General features: G+C 45.9%; 2 protein-coding genes across 3 annotated transcripts in view; one reads left to right on the top strand and one right to left on the bottom strand.

The window, feature by feature from the left end:
• Positions 1-12628, bottom strand: part of ERCC8 (ERCC excision repair 8, CSA ubiquitin ligase complex subunit) — a 41155-nt gene extending 28527 nt beyond the window's left edge. Inside the window, exons 1-3 of one of the 2 annotated variants that reach the window (XM_014055588.2) lie at positions 12484-12628; positions 9980-10075; positions 277-378 (exon numbers count right to left, since the gene is read on the bottom strand). In XM_014055588.2, the coding sequence (XP_013911063.2) occupies positions 277-378; positions 9980-10075; positions 12484-12560 (275 nt within the window). In that variant the 5' untranslated portion in view covers positions 12561-12628. Of the gene's footprint in view, positions 1-276; positions 379-9979; positions 10076-11865; positions 11963-12483 lie in introns of those variants that run through there. The other variant, XM_014055591.2, reaches the window with a different exon arrangement.
• A 445-nt stretch (positions 12629-13073) lies between these two features.
• Positions 13074-19028, top strand: part of NDUFAF2 (NADH:ubiquinone oxidoreductase complex assembly factor 2) — a 42799-nt gene continuing 36844 nt past the window's right edge. The window contains exon 1 of the mRNA XM_014055593.2: positions 13074-13302. Coding sequence (XP_013911068.2) covers positions 13176-13302 — 127 coding nt within the window. The 5' untranslated portion in view covers positions 13074-13175. The remainder of the gene's footprint in view (positions 13303-19028) is intronic.

The raw sequence follows: 19028 nt of genomic DNA on the forward strand, positions 1-19028 counted from the left end.
CTAAATGTTTAAGTAGGAGTGAAAAATGAAATAAAAACCTGTAAATTTGGTCTATTAAACAATCCCCAAAGATCAATCTGAAGATCAATCTTGTTGACCTTGGTACAAGATCATAATATTAGAAATATGTGCTAACTATGCTATAGCACAAACTGTGGTAACAATAGTTTCTTAAATAATATTTCATTTACTTTGTTGACAAAATATGAGTTAGCAATGAACTATAGACATATGATGTAGGTAACATATTCATAAAAAGTTTTTAAATATACACACCTTCCCACAGAACAAATCACTTTACAGGTATAACATGGCGTTCTGCTAAAGTTCTCAAGGTCATACAATACAATAGTACCATCAGAACCACCAGATAACATACTGTAAGAAAACAAGTTATGAATCAATTCAGATTTTGTAAGCTTTATTCCCCCCACCAAACATGTAATTTTCTTTTAGAAATATTTGAAAATTTGTTTTAATTTAAAAATACTAGAACATTTTAATTAATATAAAAATTAATATATATTATATTTTATATATAATATATATATATTAATTTCAAGTTGATTTCTTCTTTTAGAGTAGCATTTTATGTGCTGTGTCATCTCCCCTCCAAACAAAAAATATTTAAGACTGAAATATATGAATAATATTTTTATAATAAAGTGTTCTTGATATAGTTTAAAAGTTGTCCTAAAACAAATAATTTTTAAAATTTTTATTGGCATATCTGCAAATATTTTAAGGCACAACCCAATTCTTCATATTAATCATGTTCACATGACATGCTAAGATAGTGAATCTGGTAAAGAAAGCATGAGTCTACTACCTCCCTGCCCACAACTGCTCCAGGTCCAATTCTATGCAGACCTTTATCCTAGTTTCAGGTTTACTTAAGCTTGATGTTCTGTCCAAATATGGAGTAACAATTATTTCCATTAAGTTGACTGTCTGTCTCTCTGGTTTAGAAATGGCTTGGTTATTGCTTGTTTTGTTTATCTGCCCACATTCCATTTTCATTAGCCAGACAAAAAACTAACCCACAGCTAATTTTGTATTGATCCCTCTAGGTGGCATATACTGTGCTTTCCCGAAAATAGGACATATCCCAAAAATAAGATCTAGCATGTTTTCTGCTCATGCACCCAATATAAGCCCAACCCCTAAAATAAGCCCTACTTAGCTGAGCCCTGCTCAGCTGGCTGCCCACCCATTCCATCTGGTTGCTCGTGGTGTTGCCGATATGAGGTGAGGTGAGGCAAGGGTGGGTGGAGCTGCCCCACACACATGCTGGCTCACTTCAGGACCCTCACAAACAAGTCAGTTGCTAGAAGAAGTGGGCCAGTGGCCACGCAGGGTGTTGCTGGATGAGGCTGTTGGAGTTGCTGCTGCGAGGCGAGGTAGGGATCAGATCATAGATAGGCTGGTTGCTGGGGGCTCAGGGTGCAGGGTTCATGGGGTAGATCCAGCCCATCCTGATCTTGCAGCAGCAGCACTCAAAAAATAAGACGTCCCCCCAAATAAGTCCCATTACTTATTTTGGACCCCAAAAGAAAATAAGACCAGGTCTTTTTTCCAGGGAAACACAGTAGAAGACATAGGTCAATTATACAGTAAGTAATAAATAAGTTACCAACACAAGAATTCTTAGAAAATGCACCCAGAGCTGTTTGAGGGGAACATATGAGATTAATCTAAAGGACTTCTGAACAAAACAGTAGCAATAACACCTAGACTTATATACCATTTCATAGTTTTTTACAATCCTCTCTAAGTGGTTTTCAGAGTCAGCATATTGCCACCAACAATCTGGGGATGTACATATAATGGTACACACACACACACACACACACACACACACACACACACACACACACACACTCATTCTGGGGCAGGCATTTGAATATTGTTAATTATGGTTTCAAAATTATTCAGTTTGGCATTTTTTCATTTAGGTTTAGGTTTTATTGAACACTTATAGGCCGCCCTTTTCCCTGAGAGGACTCAGGGCGGCTTACAATAATGAGGGAGGGGAGTGCAAGACAAGACATAAAAGAAAATGTGAGTAAAAATAATTAACAATAAAAGCACAACATTCACTCGGCATTCGGGCAGGGAGAGAGTAAAGTCCTATCCCCAGGCCTGACGGGATAGCCAGATCTTAAGGGCCGTGCGGAAGGCCTGGACGGTGGTGAGGGTGCGGATCTCCACGGGGAGATTGTTCCATAGCGTCGGAGCTGCAACTGAGAAGGCTCTCATCCACGTAGTCGCCAGTCGGCACTGACTGGCGGATGGAATTCGGAGGAGGCCTACCCTGTGCGATCTGATGGGACGCAGGGAGGTAATTGGCAGAAGGCGGTCTCTCAAATAGCCAGACCCACTACCATGGAGCGCTTTGTGGATGGTAAGTAGGACCTTGAAGTGCACCCGGAGATCAACAGGTAGCCAGCGCAGCTCACGGAGGATCGGTGTTATGTGGGCGAACCGCGGTGCGCCCACGATCACTCGAGCGGCCGCATTCTGGACTAGCTGAAGTCGCCGGATGCTCTTCAAGGGCAGCCCCATGTAGAGCACATTGCAGTATTCCAGCCTAGAGAGCACAAGGGCTCGAGTGACTGTTGTGAGGGCCTCCCGGTTCAGGTAGGGCCGCAACTGGCGCACCAGGCGAACCTGGGCAAATGCCCCCCTGGTCACAACTGACAAGTGATGGTCGAAATTCAGCTGTGGATCCAGGAGGACTCCCAAGTTGCGGACCCTGTCTGAGGGGTATAAATTTTGCCCCCCCAGCCTGATTGATGGAACATCAGCCAAATTGTTGGGAGGAAAACACAACAGCCACTCGGTCTTTTCCGGGTTGAGTACCAGTTTGTTAGCTCTCATCCAGTCTTTAACAGCCTCAAGGCCCCGGTTCATCACATCCACCGCTTCATTGAGTTGGCACGGGGTGGACAGATTCAGCTGTGTATCGTCCGCATATTGATGGTATTTTATCCCGTGCCTCCGAATGATCTCGCCCAGCGGTTTCATGTATATGTTGAATAGTAGGGGGGATAAGACCGAGCCCTGCGGTACCCGATAAGTTAGGGGCCTCGGGGACGATCTCTGCCCCCCCCACCAACACCGACTGCGACCTGTCCGAGAGGTAGGAGGAGAACCACTGCAAAACAGTGCCGCCCACCCCCACCTCCCGCAGTCATCGCAGAAGGATACCATGGTCGATGGTATCGAAAGCCGCTGAGAGGTCAAGGAGAACCAGGATGGACGCATGGCCTCCATCTCTGGCTCTCCAGAGATCATCGGTCAATGCGACCAAAGCGGTTTCTGTGCTGTAACCGGGCCTGAAGCCAGACTGGAAGGGGTCAAGATAGTTAGCTTCCTCCAAGGTACGCTGAAGCTGGAAGGCCACCACCTTCTCAACAACCTTCCCCACAAAGGGGAGGTTGGAGACTGGACGGTAGTTATTAAGAACTGCTGGATCCAAGGACGGTTTCTTCAGGAGGGGCCTCACCACCGCCGCCTTAAGCGCGGTGGGGAAGTACCCCTCCCGAAGAGAGGCGGTAACAACCGCCTGGATCCAGCCTCGTGTCACCTCACTGCTGTTAGCAACCAGCCAGGAGGGACACGGGTCCAGTATACAGGTGGAGGCGCTCACAGCTCGCATAGCCTTGTCCACATCCCCGGAGGCAACATCCTGAAACTCAACCCAGAGATGGTCTGCCAGATCATTCCCTTGTGTCTCGGCTGGATCTGCAGGAGTGGAGTCCAGGTCCGATCGAAACCGAGCAACTTTGTCCGCCAAGAACTGAACATACTCCTCAGCCTTACCCTGTAGGGGGTTCCCCGTCTCCCTCCTATTTAGGAGGGAGCGGGTTATCCTAAACAGGGCGGCTGGGCGGGACTCGGCGGACGCTACCAAGGAGGCAATGTGTGATCTTTTGGCTGTTCTTAACGCCCGAATGTACTCCTTGGTGCATGCTGTCAACAGTGCTCGGTTCGACTCGGACCTATCGGACCTCCACAGGTGCTCCACAGGTGCTCATTATGCTGCAAAGAAATTTTCTGAAATTTCATGGAGTCATGAAATTTGAGAAAAAGGACGTTGGTCTTACCTGAACGTCTATTTTCAGAAGGGGGAGGGAATGGTCACACGTGGGTTGTTGTCAAAGCCTGATTGGTCCAAAGACTGAGAGAAAACGCTTAAATACTGGTGCCTTCCATTCCTATCCCAGTTTCCTCGAAGGCGAACGGTAGAACTGAAAAGACAAAAAACAACACACAACAAAACCCCCGGGAACCACCCGGGCCCTCCCCTTGGCCCCGACGGAAAAGTCTCAGGGCGGGTTGTGACCATTCCCTCCCCCTTCTGAAAATAGACGTTCAGGTAAGACCAACGTCCTTTTTCCAGAAGAGGGGGAGGGAATGGTCACACGTGGGACATACCCAAGCTACCGTCCCAGGGAGGGAGAACGAGAATCACCAGGGCCCAAGGGGAGCCTCAACCGCCACCCCCAGAGGGTCCTGTCACCAAGGACACACTCGCATCTGCAAAAGCTTCCAGACCATAGCGCCGGAGGAAGAAGCCGGGGAATCCAGAGGCCGCGCGACAGACGGCCTCAACTGGCCCCCCCCCGCGGCCCCCGAGGCCACGCTCGTGTTGCTCCTAATAGGCTGGGCCGTGAACTCTGACGGGACTGGCCCGTCGACCCGAAACCCCGAGGGCTTCCGCAATGGCCCGGCGCGGCCAACGCCAACGGTGGCTGAAGACACGCTCGAACCCAGCGACCCCCGGCTGGATGGTCAGTCCACAAGGGCTCGACCTACGGACCCCTCGGTCCGCTGGCGATGGAGCCACAGGGCGCGGCGCGCGCCCAACCAATGCCAGAGATTAGCGAAGGAAGTGGCCACCTACAGGAAGAAGGCACGAGCAAGGCGAAGCCTCGCCCCGCCCCCTAGAGGCGACGGGAACGACCTCAGAGCAGGGTGCTCAACTCCACGTACCCGGGCGGAGACAACCGCCACAAGGGAGCCAGCCAACGAGCATACCAAAGAGATTCGAAGAAACCCCCCCCCTGAGCACAAGGGGGAAGAACACACGGGGAACCCGCGGACCGAGGGAAACCCAGAAGCCGCCCCCTACCGAGAAGCTCGATCAGGGGGACCTGAGAGAGGGAGAACCCCCACCCCCTCCAGGGCTGAAACAATTCCGCCACCAGGCGGCACAATCTTGTGGGTTTCCGAAGTCAGGCCCCTCCTGCAGGAACTCCTGACGTTTGAGAGAAAGGTGCCCTGCCAGGCGAAGCCAGGGGAGGCCAGGCGGATAACACCGCCGGACGATACCCAGGTGGAACCGCAGCCGCGGTCCGTAAGGCCCCCAGGCATCCCTAGTCGAGAGTGACCCCGTTGGTTAGACCAGCCTCCAACAGCTGCCGGACAAGAGTCATGGGCCGGATGCAACCCCAGGGACCAGGCGAAGCAGGACCACCACCCCCCGCTGCCAGGCCAACCCTTCCCACGGGCGCCTCCGCGGAGGGCCACCGACAGCTGGACGAGGTCCGCGAACCAAGGCCCCTAGGTCCTAATGGCCCACCCCCACGAGCAGGGTCCCCATGCCACCCCCCTCCAGGGAGACCTGGAACCAGGGGGACGGGAGGCCCCATACCGAGACCGCAGGTCACCTTCTTTCGAGGGCGCTCGCGCCCTCCACAGATCAGGATAGGAAATGGGTGAAACCCCAGGGAGGAATAGAACACGCGGCGAGCAAGGGAGTGTCGAGCTGTCGACAGATTCGCCAAAAAGGAAGAACCGACGACTGAGGGAGTAGGCCCGCTCCCCTGGTCAGGGCCGCCCGATGCTGCCGAGCCGCCCGGAGACAGGAGAGCCCGGGGAGATTCTCGACTCTGGGGGCAACAGAGGCCCCACCGCCCAGACGTCCAGCCCCGAGCATTCCGGTCGAGGGCTGGAGAAGACCCCCCCCTGACAGACGAGGGCCTGAGCGGTCCCTGTGCCAACGGGAGGACACGCGATGCCCAGCTATGGGGCCCAAGGGAAGCGCAGAGCCCAGTGGGACAGCACTAGTGCCATTCCAGTGACGAAGGGTAAGCCCCGAAAGCGACCACCTGCCAAGAGCGAACCGGGAGCCCCCTAACCAGGACGAGGCTCCCCAGGAGAGTCCAAGGGTCCGGCGGGTGGGACTATCCCTGCTCAAGAAACATCTCGCCCGATCTGATAGAGGGAGGTTGAAACCGAACAACATCCCTAAGGCCCTATGCCAGCGGGCATAGGCCGAGGTGGAGCTCCTGGGCAGACTCACCCCCTCCCCTGACATGGAGCCTATGACCGATACCAGGCAAGCGGAAAGGGAAGAGGTGGACGTCGGAGAAGCCAGCCGAGGAACAGGACGGGGCTCCGAGCTCCTAGAACAGGCGCTAAATAACCGAAGACCTGAATAGGCTAGCCCGTCAAGGAATCAGAGCCCCCACGATGGGGCGCGGACAAGCCGCCCGGGCCGCCAGGCCTTAGTGAAATCCGGAGAACGGAGACCAGACCAAGGGAAAAAGCCCTGGGGGGGAACCCCAGGGACCCGCGATGACCGGCCAGAGCCGAGGAACGAAGATAAGCCCCCCCGAAGAGCCACCAGGCCAGGGGCCTCCTGACTGAAGCCCCGAAGGACCGAAAGGGGGGAGAACGCTCTCCCCGCCTGTGCCCTGGAGCGGTGCAGAAACGAGAGGACCCGCTAAGCCTTCCGGCCACCCGTCCGAACCGCAGACAGATGCGAGAGGCGCTCCAGGCCCTGGTCATCCGGAGGAGTCATCTGCACTCCCTGAAGGCCGAAGAGCAGGGCAATGGCCTGAACCACTGGGTAGCAGCCCCCCCCCCCCGGCTCCCGGACGGAGGGATCCCCCAAAGAGCCGGCGGGGTGGAGAGAACCAACGCGGGAGCGAGGCAAGCAGAGGCCCGTGCCCAAGCGTCCAATGCCGGCCGCTCTGAGGACACGCCTAGCGGCTGATGGCCTCCAATGGGACGACCCGAGGTCAAGCCCCCCCCCAGAGCGGAAGGGGTGCTGCCCCCCCCCTTGTGGCTGGACCGTCTGGACCAGAGGAGGGAGCCGTAGGCGCTCCTGAGGGATGAGCCGGAGAACTGCCTACCAATGGAAGAGAAAAACGCAAGATTATTGACAGAATCGGAAATCCATGCTGGCGCATGACAAAGAAGATTTAGATCCGGCTCAGCTGTCACAAGTGGGCGAACTGTCCCGTGTCTCCATCCTCGGACCGGGAAGAGCCCCCCCCCCAAGGGGTCAGGCCTCTCGAAGGCATGGTCATCCAGAGACAGCGGGCCGAGCCGGTCCTCAGTCAGTGACGCCGGCAATGAAGCCCGGATGACGTGACCGAAGTGGTCAACATCCTGGACGCAAACTTGAGCGAGCCCCAGTCGCCCCAGGGAGGAAGGGCGGGCTGCCCCGAGTCAGAAGAGACCCAGGCGGCGAGGCTCCCTGGGACGTGAAAGCGCTCCCGGCGCTGCCCCGGTCACTGACCGAGGCCTGACGAAACTACCGGGAGTTGAGTCCGCAGAGGGCGACCCCCGCAGCGGCAACGGGAGGACATCTTAGAAGCTCAGCGCGCCCGATGAAACCAGGGCAGCCACTAGAAGGTGACGGACTGCAACTGAATCGCCCAGGCAAGGGCCCAGTTACTCTAGAGCCAATGGTCCAGGCCCCCAGACAAGTCGGAGGAATGCGTCCACTGAATGGTCAGCGCCTCCGTGCCAAGGGAGGAGTCGAGATCTCTTTCCAGACCCTGGCCGTGGCAGAACGTGGTCCTGCCAGGATCAGTGGGTGGAGGCATCAAGGTCCCCCCCACCAGCTGGCCATGCACCGAGCCTGCCCCAGGCACAGCAAACAGTCTGAGCCAAGACGCCCAGAGATGGGCCCATCCAGGGCCACAGCTGCGATTAAAACGCCTGAGCCGGTCTACTCTACATAACAAAGATCGGATTAGCCTGCAACAGAAACTCACCACCTGGCATCTTGGAACTCAATCCCCAAAAGGGAATGCTACAGATCTAAGCAGGCCAGGAAGAACCCCTGGCCTCAATAGAAATGGTTTTTTTTTTTTTAAATTATCATTATTATTTACTTATTCATTTATTTATTCATTAACTTTTAGTCCACTTTATTTTCCTAGCAAATTTCCAATTTCATCATTGACCGCGGATCAAGTAGGGGGGAACATAGCCCAACGATGGGCGCGGCCCAGACCTCCATGTCTAGAAGGGGCGGAGAACCATCTAATCCTCCGTACCACCATAGGCAAAACCAGGCCCCGGGAGAGCCTACCTGCACGCGGGTTAAGACCCTCGACTCACCACCACCCCCTGGACCCCCTGAGTAGGGGAGGGAGAGAGGGACCCCACTCTACTTGGAAGAAAGGGGAAACCTGCCTGGGGACCCCAGGGCAGGAAAACCAACCCCTAGGATGATTTTGGGGGAAAAAGGCCTGAGGCGGGACCAACCCCAGACCCTGGGATAAGGTCAAAGGCTCATACATGTAGATCTGATGCAAGTCCCCAGAATGTGCACGGCCCTCTGTTGGGCCCCACGGAACAACAGTTCCCAAATGGCTAACCTCTGAAGGAGGAAGGCAGAGCCAACCCAGAGTAGGCCCGGGTAGAATCCCCGGGCACCAGCAGCAAAAGGAAGACTAATATTGCAAGCCCTTAAGTTCTCATCTGCTAGTCATCCCTTACTGGCATTGAATTAAGCACATGTGAAGTGCGTTTGTACATATATGTAGGTATATATATATATATATTTGTATTTGAGCTGATAAACAAATAAGGGAGACTCGTATAGTCTATTACAATCCATTTAGCTCTCATCAGCTAGCCTTATAATAAAGGGAGACTAGTATAGGCCTATTTCAAGCTATTTAGACCTTATGTTAATTGCAATGTGAGACCTCCGAGCCACAATACTGTTCCTGCACAATGCAGCCCCTGACCTCCTCCCCCGAGAAGGACTTCAGGGCAGAGGAAGACATGGGGGGGGGGGGAACACCCTCCCCCTCCCCCTGCAAGGGCTTTCTCACCTGCCGCCAGGTCTGCCACCTGGCCCTGGGGAAACTCCAAGCCCCCCCTCCATTTCCCCACTTACGCGTCCAGCCGGAAGGAATGGAGGAGTCCAAGCCACTGTAGGCCCCACCGGGACCTGGGCCTGCTTTCTCTGCTGCCTGCCATGCCAAGGAAGAGACCGCCCCAGCCAATGGACCTGGGTCGAGGCCCGGTCCTCGCACACGTGGCGACCGAGCCAACATGGCCACCGGTACTTTCATTTTCGATCTGCGGCTCCGATGGCCCATTGAAAGGCCGTGCTGAGGCAGGCAAGGACGGAGGAAGCCACGCGGCTCTCAGGCACGCTCCCCCTCCCCCAGGAATGCTCGTAGCAGTCGGAGCCGATTCTCTTTTATTCTTGCCTCTCCTGGCTATTTAAAGGAGAAGGCAGCCTCTCCAGCAGCTGAAAGGAGATCTGGCACCCCCGCACCCGGGGACGGGCTGAGACTCTGGGCCTGCGGGGGGGAGGCAGCATGCCCCACTGGGCCCTCCCCCACCGCCCGGGGCAGTAAACTGTCCCTTGGGGCCGCAGCTGCTGAATTTAGTAATTTAGAAATCTTTTAAATGCCCAATTAAACCAAATAAGACCAAATTGAATAAAGTAATCCTACCAGTAATTCTCACCAGTTCTTGGACCAGAAAAGACTGAGAGGAAACTGGGATAGGAATGGAAGGCACCAGTATTTAAGCGTTTTCTCTCAGTCTTTGGACCAATCAGGCTTTGACAACAACCCACGTGTGACCATTCCCTCCCCCTCTTCTGGAAAATGCTTCTATGAAAAAAAAGTTACCATGAATTTAAAAATGGAAATACTTTCAAATCAGTTCAGTAAAATATATTTCATAATAAAGCATAATAAAATATACATACTATCGATTTTCAACAGGTTCAATATCCAAGGTATTAATTCCACTTCCGTGAATTCTTTCAACATCTTTGTTCTTATTTAATTCCAAGCTTAATACCCTTTAAAAAAGGAAGCCATTATAAACATAATTAAAATTATATAATATTTTGTTACTGAAATCCCATCAAATTCTTTAATCCACTACATTTATTTACCATTTGTAAAATCTTTTGTAGTCAATTTCAAAATTTGGGAAGCTGACATACTACATGTCAGTATCTAAATGTAGTCAGTATACTACATTTGTATCTAAATTATGCAATGAAATGCAAGCACAGATAGGTAAATAACACTTCAATACAATATTTATGTATTGCATTTCTATCTATCAAATAGCATTTCAATTTTTAAGTGAATTACTTCATTATCTCTATTCTAAGTAAGCTTTATAAGTTATAAATAAAAATGAATCTTTAAAAAAAATCCTACTGATTTGGCAAAACTAGAATTTAGATTTTTAATTTAAAACACTTATGTTAAAAATCACATACGCTTTTTGTAAAAAAGGATTCTACCCTTATAATTTTAGGATTTACAAAGAAATTATCTCCATTTCACCTTTAACACTGTGCCAGGTAGTACATATACAATTGATTATTCAATTCTATCTATTAAATACAATGTACTCTTTCTCCAGAAGCAAGATTAGAACTAAAGGGTGGAAAATAATGAGCCATAAATTTCGCCTGAACATTAATTAGGAGAAAGTGAACATAAACTCTATCAGTGAAACTGAGTGCCTTGGGATATGGTGAACCAAATTTTGCTGGAATCATTAAGGTAACTGTTGGATGCTCTTCTCTTTAAAATGGTATAATCTCATGGTACCAGGTTTTAAACATTTCATTATAAGGCTGCATTCACAGACCTTATGTACCCTTTCCCATCCAAATGCCATTCTTGAATCTGCAGCTAGACTGATGGAACTAGGGGCATCAGTTCCTAATTTCAGAATAAAACAACACCCACCCATCCCACCCCAAAAAAATAAAGCAGAAAATGAACCTACTGAAAATGACTTACAAGCTAAGTATATGTACAACCAATGAGGCTTGAACAAGGGCACATTCATACAGGCAAAGCTTTCTTGCTTATTGTGCCCATACAATTCTTCCACTTCCTAGAAATGGCACTAGAAAGGACATTTTGGCTCCCCTCTACACAGTGAATCTAACTCACGATCAGTCTTCCTTACCAATTTGTATACTTGCAAGGAGGGTTATAATCAATGCTATTTCCTTTTCTGCAATTCTCTCCCACATCATGCCTTTCAGATTTATTAGAAAGACAGTATTATTGTTGTTCTTATCAGGACCTACTAGCAAAGAGAGCGACTTTAAAGCAGTGTCCCAAAGGTGCTTTTTCAAGAGGCAACTGGACTTTCTGGTTTTTCTTTGAAGCTGTTTCTCTTCTAAATCCAGGAAGCTTCTTCAGCTCCGACTGAATGGTGGGGAATGGAAGGATAGATATTCTTTGCAGTCAGAGCTGAAGAAGCTTCTTGGATGAGAAGAGAAATGGCTTCAAAGAAAAACCAGGAACTCCAGTTGCCTCTTGAAAAAAGCACCTTTGGGACAACCATGATCTGGATGACTGAGAATCCCCATAGTTAAGGCATCAAGTAGAAATTTGGAATATTGTGAGTTCAGTCTGTCTGGAAGCTGTACTGCATATCAGACATTAATACAATTGAGCGAGTCCAGAGATATTTTCACAAGAAGAGTCCTCCAATCGCAACAGAATCCCTTATGTCACTAGGCTTGAAATTTTGGGCTTAGACAACTTACAACTATACCGCCTTCAATCTGACCTAAGCGTAGCACATAAAATTATCTGCTATAGAAAGTCCAACCTGTCAATAACTACTTCAGCTTCAACCACAACAATACACCAGCATACAATAGATACAAACTGCAAACTCGATTGCAGAAAATACGACTTCAGCAACAGAGTGGTGAACGCCTGGAACGCCTGGAATGACTCTGTGGCTTCTTTCCCAAACCCCCATAACTTTAACCTTAGACTGTATACTGTTCACTTCACCCCATTCCTAAGAGGTCTATAAGGGGGCGTGCATTAGCCCACCAGCGTGCCTACCATCCCTGTCCTAATATTCCCTTGTATTTTTATTCATTTCATGTATTCGTAATCATGTTTATACTTATATCTTGTTATCTTATACATGCTTGATAAATAAAATAAAACAAATAAAATAAATAAGCCCAAAGTCAGCCCTAAGGAGATTGGCAAACCATTGCTGAACTCTTCCCAAAAAAACTGCAGGGACCTGGCCAGGGAGTCGCCAGGAGTCAACCCTGACTTAAAGGCCGCGATGATGTATCCAGAGAGACACCCCACGAACCCGGGTCTGAGGCGTTTATTTTGACGCTTAGGCTTTGCGGCACCCTCCGTGATCACGTGTGGCCTGAGGAGACTAAATGCGCTCCGGGTAGTAGGAACGCGGCTTTACCTCCTCGTAGCCTCCGCTCGTCGGAACCTCAGCGGGTCATCTACACCTGCCTGACGAGCGAAAAGAAAACCCAGCATAGCCGAGAAGGAAGAACCCGCGGCGGGGACGCCACCACGCCGCGAAATTATCTCGCGCCCATTGGCTCAAAGAGTCGCTCTCTCAGCCAATAGGAAACCTTGGTATTGAAACGTCATCGGTAGGGGAAGAACCGGCTGAGAATGCCTCAAGTGTCGACCGCGTCAGGTTCAGGAGAATATAGAGAAACGTATAAGAAAAGATACGGCAAAGCGGCTTCTCCTTTGCGCTTCTAGTGTACATTCGAAATATTTCCATTTTCCCAAAACGCTGTCCAGAGGATATCTTTTCACAGTCATGTTATTAACAGAGAGCCATTCAGCCATTAGTAAATTGGGTTTTTTGGCATAAAATACATTTGTCTGTGTGTGTAAATGCAGAATGTGTTTTCTTCAATTTTATTGTCTCAATAAATGATAATGATATTGTCTTATCTTAATAAACAGGACGCACGTTCTGAGCCTGAGGAAGATGTGGGCGTGGCTTCTGACGGAAAGGGGCGGGGAGAGAATTCATTTCTCCGCGTGTGGGACCCCTCGCGTGCTGGTCCCGTTTGGGGAGGAGGGCGGAGGGAGGCGCGATTGTGGTTTGCGGCCTCGCAGCGCCCTTCGTCTGCCATGAGCGGCGTCGGGCGGTTTCTGCGCTTGCTAAAGCAGCGCTTTATCGGGCCAGGGAGCGAGTTCGTGGGCATCGACCACTTTGGAAACAAGTATTATCGGATCCCGCCGCACAAAACTTGGGCAGGTGAGCGAGACGAGGCCGGTCGTATTTACGCTCCACTTAGGCAATAAACTATAGTTCGTGAATTACAATGGCTATACCTGATATATACTAAGTGAAAACTGTAAGAGGGATCTTGGAGTCCTAGTGGACAATCCTTTAAATATGAGCCAGGAGTGTGCAGCAGCTGCCAAAGAAGCCAACACAGTTCTAGGCTACATAAACAGAGGGGTAGAATAATACCACTTTATAATTCCTTAGAATTGACCAAAATTAACCACACCTATCTCAATCAAGATCTTTTTTTATAGAAAAGTGCTTATTCTCCATGCTGGCCAAATTGCAGGGGAAAGAAGGAGGTTTTCAAGGCTTTATGGAAGGACAGAAGATTTGTTTCTTGAGCTACAGCATTTCTGAAAACTGTTAAGGGAGAAAATGGGGAAAGGACTTGTACTGAAGTCATTTCATATACCCCCATGGCATTGAAGACCAAGATGTTATCCATTCTTTTTTACTTCTTACATCTGTTTATTTTCTAATACTGAAGCAGAGGAGCGGAGTCTCTCATCCCCAGGGAATTAACCGGGGCAAATTCCAAATAGAACATCACTGCTGAGTTTAATATGCCATGGTCACAAAATTCAAATGTTGAGTTAGGTTTTTGAGGAATGTGAGTTTATGGATAAAGAACAAGAGTAATATTTGGAATCTGTTGCTCTGTACATCAGAAAAAGTCACAGTGATATCTGAAATAAAGTCAAATCTATAGAATTTAACTATAAGCAAAATAAAAATTAAGGAGCCAGAATAATAGATAAATAGCATAATAAAAGAAACGGGGACGCTGGGCTAAGTTAAGACCCACCTGAAATCTGTGTTCTGCTGTTTATGCTAAATTGCTAAGTATTTATTAAGCTAATGCGTACAGGTAATTCTCAACATATGACCACAATTGAGCCCAACATTTCTGTTGCTAAGCACAACATTAGTTAAATGAATTTTGCCTCATTTTATGACCTTTCTTGCCACAGTTGTTAAGTGAATCATTGCAGTTGTTAAGTTAGTAACATGGTTCAGTGGTGGGTTCCTATCGATTCGTACCGGTTTGGCGGCCTGGGTTTCTTGTTCTCCGGCCACAGGTGCTGCCATCTTGTTTTTCGAATCTGCACATGCGCAGAACAATTTTAATCGCACTATGCATCCACGTGCAGTATGCATCAAGTGCATGCGCAGTACGCACATGAGCAAACCGAAAGTAATGTCTGTCGGAACCTACTCCTCACATGGTTATAAAGTGATTCTGGCTTCTCCATTGACTTTGCTTCTCAGAAGATCACCAAAGGTGATCATGACCCTGGGATACTGAAACACTCATAAAATTGAGTCAGTTCCCAAGCACCTGAATTTTTATCACATGACTGTGGGGATGTTGCAACGGTCATAAGTGTGAAAAATAGTTGTAAGTCAGTGCCTTTGTAACTTTGAACGGTCACTAAATGAACTGTTGTAAATCGAGAACTACCTGGATTATAATGTGCTATCATTATTAATAATATTTACAATATTTTTGCTATAAAATAGATTGCTCTAAAGCTTAAATTCTGGCTAAAAATGTAAATCACTTTGGTCTTGTAAATAATGTCATGTTTGAAATAGCAATAGACTTGTGTCTTGATTTAAGATTTATTAATGGAAAGGAAAGTGAAGTATAAAATTATTTATATTCTTAATTTTGGCAGTATAGTATTCATTGATAATAGTAAATTATTTGACCAGGCATAGAGTTAATAGCTTTTCCATTTGGTGCCTTCTAGTTTCATTACCAGAAAGAAACATCTAGTGAATACCCATAATAGCCAAAGATTGAGTTGAGATGGTACATCAAGTTGTATACTGTGGTTCATAATGGTTTTGTTTTTAAAATACAAACATGTTATTCTCAAACCAAACCAAGCACACTTTGCATAATATGTGTATTCAAACAAATTATCTGACAAGTGTCACTGCTCTTTACTTCTATTCAGAACAAATAGGGGCAGAATGCAAATTTCATTGATTTATTTTTAAGGAACATTGCTTAAATACATTTTATGTTTATTTGGTCATGTATTTGATAAAGTTCTTTATTATATTAAAGGACAACTCAAGGGCAGTTCTAGGACTGCAGATTATGGGCAATAGTTACAAATCACAAATCTATTATCTATTTTCAAAATCTGTGTGCAGTTTAAAAAAAGACATTAAATTTTCATAGACATTTCCCATATTTGGAAAGCAGTTTTCACTCTCTATATAAAATGAGTTACACAAATGATAGTACAGATTTGAAACAGGATACAGGTAACAACTTGCATGAACTGGCTTTTTCTCTACCAGCTACAAGATACATAAATATTGGTGCACAATCTATTGAAATGATTAAAATTATTGGAATAAGCAGATGTTTATAGAGATGGATTAAAGGGAATATTATACATAAACATCTTAGCCAATTTAAGGTATATAATGTTACGAAGTTATGATATTAGTCAATTCATTTGTTGATCACTGATTAACCAATCACTTTTTATTTCTCCCTCCTACCATTTCTCAATTATATAAGTTCATTGTGCTTGCCATTATTTTATTTTTATTATTTTTATTATTAGTATTTTATTAGCTTTAGTATTTCAGAATTGTATCCCTCAACATCCAAAATGTTGAAAGAGAAGTAAAGAATTCCAGAACTCTATACTGTAATCTGTGAATTGTACTCCCAAATTACTGCACGATCTGATATACTGCTTACAATTTATACATGTTAGATTAATTTATTTTTTATAGTAAAGTGATTTTCCCCCCACATTGAACTTGTCTCCTGGTAACTGGTGATATGCTTCTTCAATTTGCAAATTGTTCTTTAAAACTTTTACGTACTATTTGTGTCCAGAAGGAGGCAGTGTGGCTTGAAAAAGATTTATATAAGCATCATATTTATATACCCTGCATTGTGCAAAGGACAGACTGTAGTTTCTTCCCAGGTTATGCTGGTAAACTTATGTGGAGAATACTTTTTGGGGGAAAGTCTATATACTATATTATTGGTTCACACATTTTTTCTTTTTAAAGTAATTGCTCTTGTAGTATTGTTCAAACACCACACTGAATTATAGCTGCTACAGTTCCATTTTTTGTTTTCATTTTTTAATGAAAACATTGGAAGAAAGAAAAAGCCTGGTATATATGATTAAACTATCTCATGTTATTTATGACAAATAATATTTTTATTTGTCAAATTTATTTGCTGCCCATCTTGTGGCTCAGGAAACTCTGAGCTTGTAAAATTAGAATGGTTAAGCAGTCAGGCTGCATGAGGATGGTAACTAAACTTAGCTAGAATTACAGCATGAAGTAGATGTAATCCAATGATTATGTATAAGAAAAGAGGCCATGCATAGAGTATGATCTCAGTTGACAGATCATACAATTTCAATAGTCTGCTGGGGAAAAGTTATTGAAATGCTAAGACAAAGAAATTAAAAGGCCTGAGATAATGGGGGAGGAGGAGAAGGAATATGGCTAGATCTAATTTATACTAACACTATTTCTTTATCGTTTTCTCCTTGACAACAATACTTGCTCTGCCATATCAGTACACCGATCCATACACTACCTTTTCTTTTTTTAGCCCTAACCTCAACTTCTCTCAATATACAACTGTTGTACAGATTATTCACTTTTGTATTCAATCCATATTAACTAATCAAACATTTGTTCTTTTATTGTACATACTTTCTAAACCCACCTGGAGCCACTTAGGTGAGATGGGTGTCAAACTCGTGGGCCGGAGCGTCACGTGCTGGCTCTGCCCCCTACCAGTTTAGCGAAGGGGAAAAATGTCCCAATACATCACGTGACAATGTTGTGACAACGCAAGTTTGACACCCCTGGTCTAGAAGTATGAAGAATAAATATATCCCATTTCATAGGATCCTGATGTAACCAACTCTGACTTGCATATAACAAAATGAACAAAAATAAGTTCTTATAGCATAACAGTTTCTACTTAGTTAGATAAACTGTCCTTTCAGCAGACCATGTATGCTGACGCTTTTTCTACCAAGATTTGTTTTTCTTAACATTTCTTCATCTTTAGTAAGGATCTGTCTAGTAAATGGATGTTTAGAGCCTCTCAACTCAATGTGACTTTTGGTACTATGCAATAGAACCAGATAATTCAAAAGAAAAATACCGTGCAATATTAAAAGTATAGAACATATAAAAGAGCAACCAAACAGGATAATTAGATAATGAAATGGGGACACACAGGCCTGGAGAAAAAGTTTTTAACAGTTTTTCTAAAGGCATGCAGAGTTTGGGCCCATCATATCTGGGGGCCAGGGACAAAGTTTGTTCTAAGCTCTCTTCATAAGAACCAAAGCAAGATGTCAAAGGTGAAGGAGTTCAAATTTGTTTTACTTGCTCTGTTTTTTCTTCCATTGCATTATTTGCAATTTGTCATTGTATTTCTTCTGTCAAACCCAACTACTTTGGTCTACATTACTTGGAATTTCATTTCTTTAGTTACAATACAATAGCAGAGCTGGAAGGGACCTTGGAGGTCTTCTAGTCCAACCCCCTGCCTAGGCAGGAAACTCTATACCGTTCAGACAAATGGCTATCCAACATCTTCCTGAAGACTTACAGTGTTGGAGCATTCACAACTTCTGGAGGCAAGCTGTTTCACTGATTAATTGTTCTGTCAGGAAATTTCTCCTCAGTTCTAAGTTGCTTCTCTCCTTGATTAGTTTCCACCCATTGCTTCTTGTCCTACCCTCAGGTGCCTTGGAGAATAGTTTGACTCCCTCTTCTTTGTGGCAACCCCTGAGATATTGGAACACTGCTATCATGTCTCCCCTGGTCCTTCGTTTCATTAAACTAGACATACCCAGTTCCTGCAACCGTTCTTCATATATTTTAGTCTCCAATCCCCTGATCATCTTTGTTGCTCTTCTCTGCACTCTTTCTAGAGTCTCTACATCTTTTCTACATCTTGGCAACTAGTTCTTATGGCACAGTACAGTTTACTCCAATATTTGCCACAAATGGTTCCTTCAGGTTAATATCTTTCACTTCTTTTCATTCACTCTCATTTTTCTCCCAAGATCCACTCTTATCACTACCAAGTAAGGATCTGCCTCACAATCAGTCTTTCATCATTCATATCTTCATCACCATTTTTCTCAGTACTTCATGAGCAATCAAACCAATCTTGCTTTGAAGTTTATATTTATTTCTTTGTCATTTTTATATCTGAATAGATTAATGCTTAAACCATTGATATTGACCTTTTTCTAAAGATTCATCTGTTACCACTAGGTGGGGTTTTTTTTTTTTTTTGAGTGTCTGATCCAGACATTTTTTCTTTTCACTTTTTCTTGTTCTCATTCGGAACATTGCACAATTTTTCTTAAAACTCATCTCTGGTCTTTCTATTGTTACCATTTGTGTTTATTATGCTTATTATGGGTGATTGCACAGTAGGCCAAAATGTTTAGATTGGCTTGGGCATTTTTATTATTACTATTGTTATTACTAGTATTATTACTATTTTATTATTACTGTTACTATTACTATTGGTATAGTATAGTATATACTATAATAGTATTACTACTGTTACTATTGTTACTATTTTATTATTAATATTACTATTGGTATTCACTTTGCTTTCTCTCGTCACAATTGTTGTACTTCTATCTGCTGGTCTTTGT

Source organism: Thamnophis sirtalis, unplaced genomic scaffold, assembly GCF_051295495.1.
Source record: "Thamnophis sirtalis isolate CommonGarterSnake01/CBP01778 unplaced genomic scaffold, rThaSir2_p1.2 scaffold_5, whole genome shotgun sequence".
Lineage (NCBI taxonomy): Eukaryota > Metazoa > Chordata > Lepidosauria > Squamata > Natricidae > Thamnophis > Thamnophis sirtalis.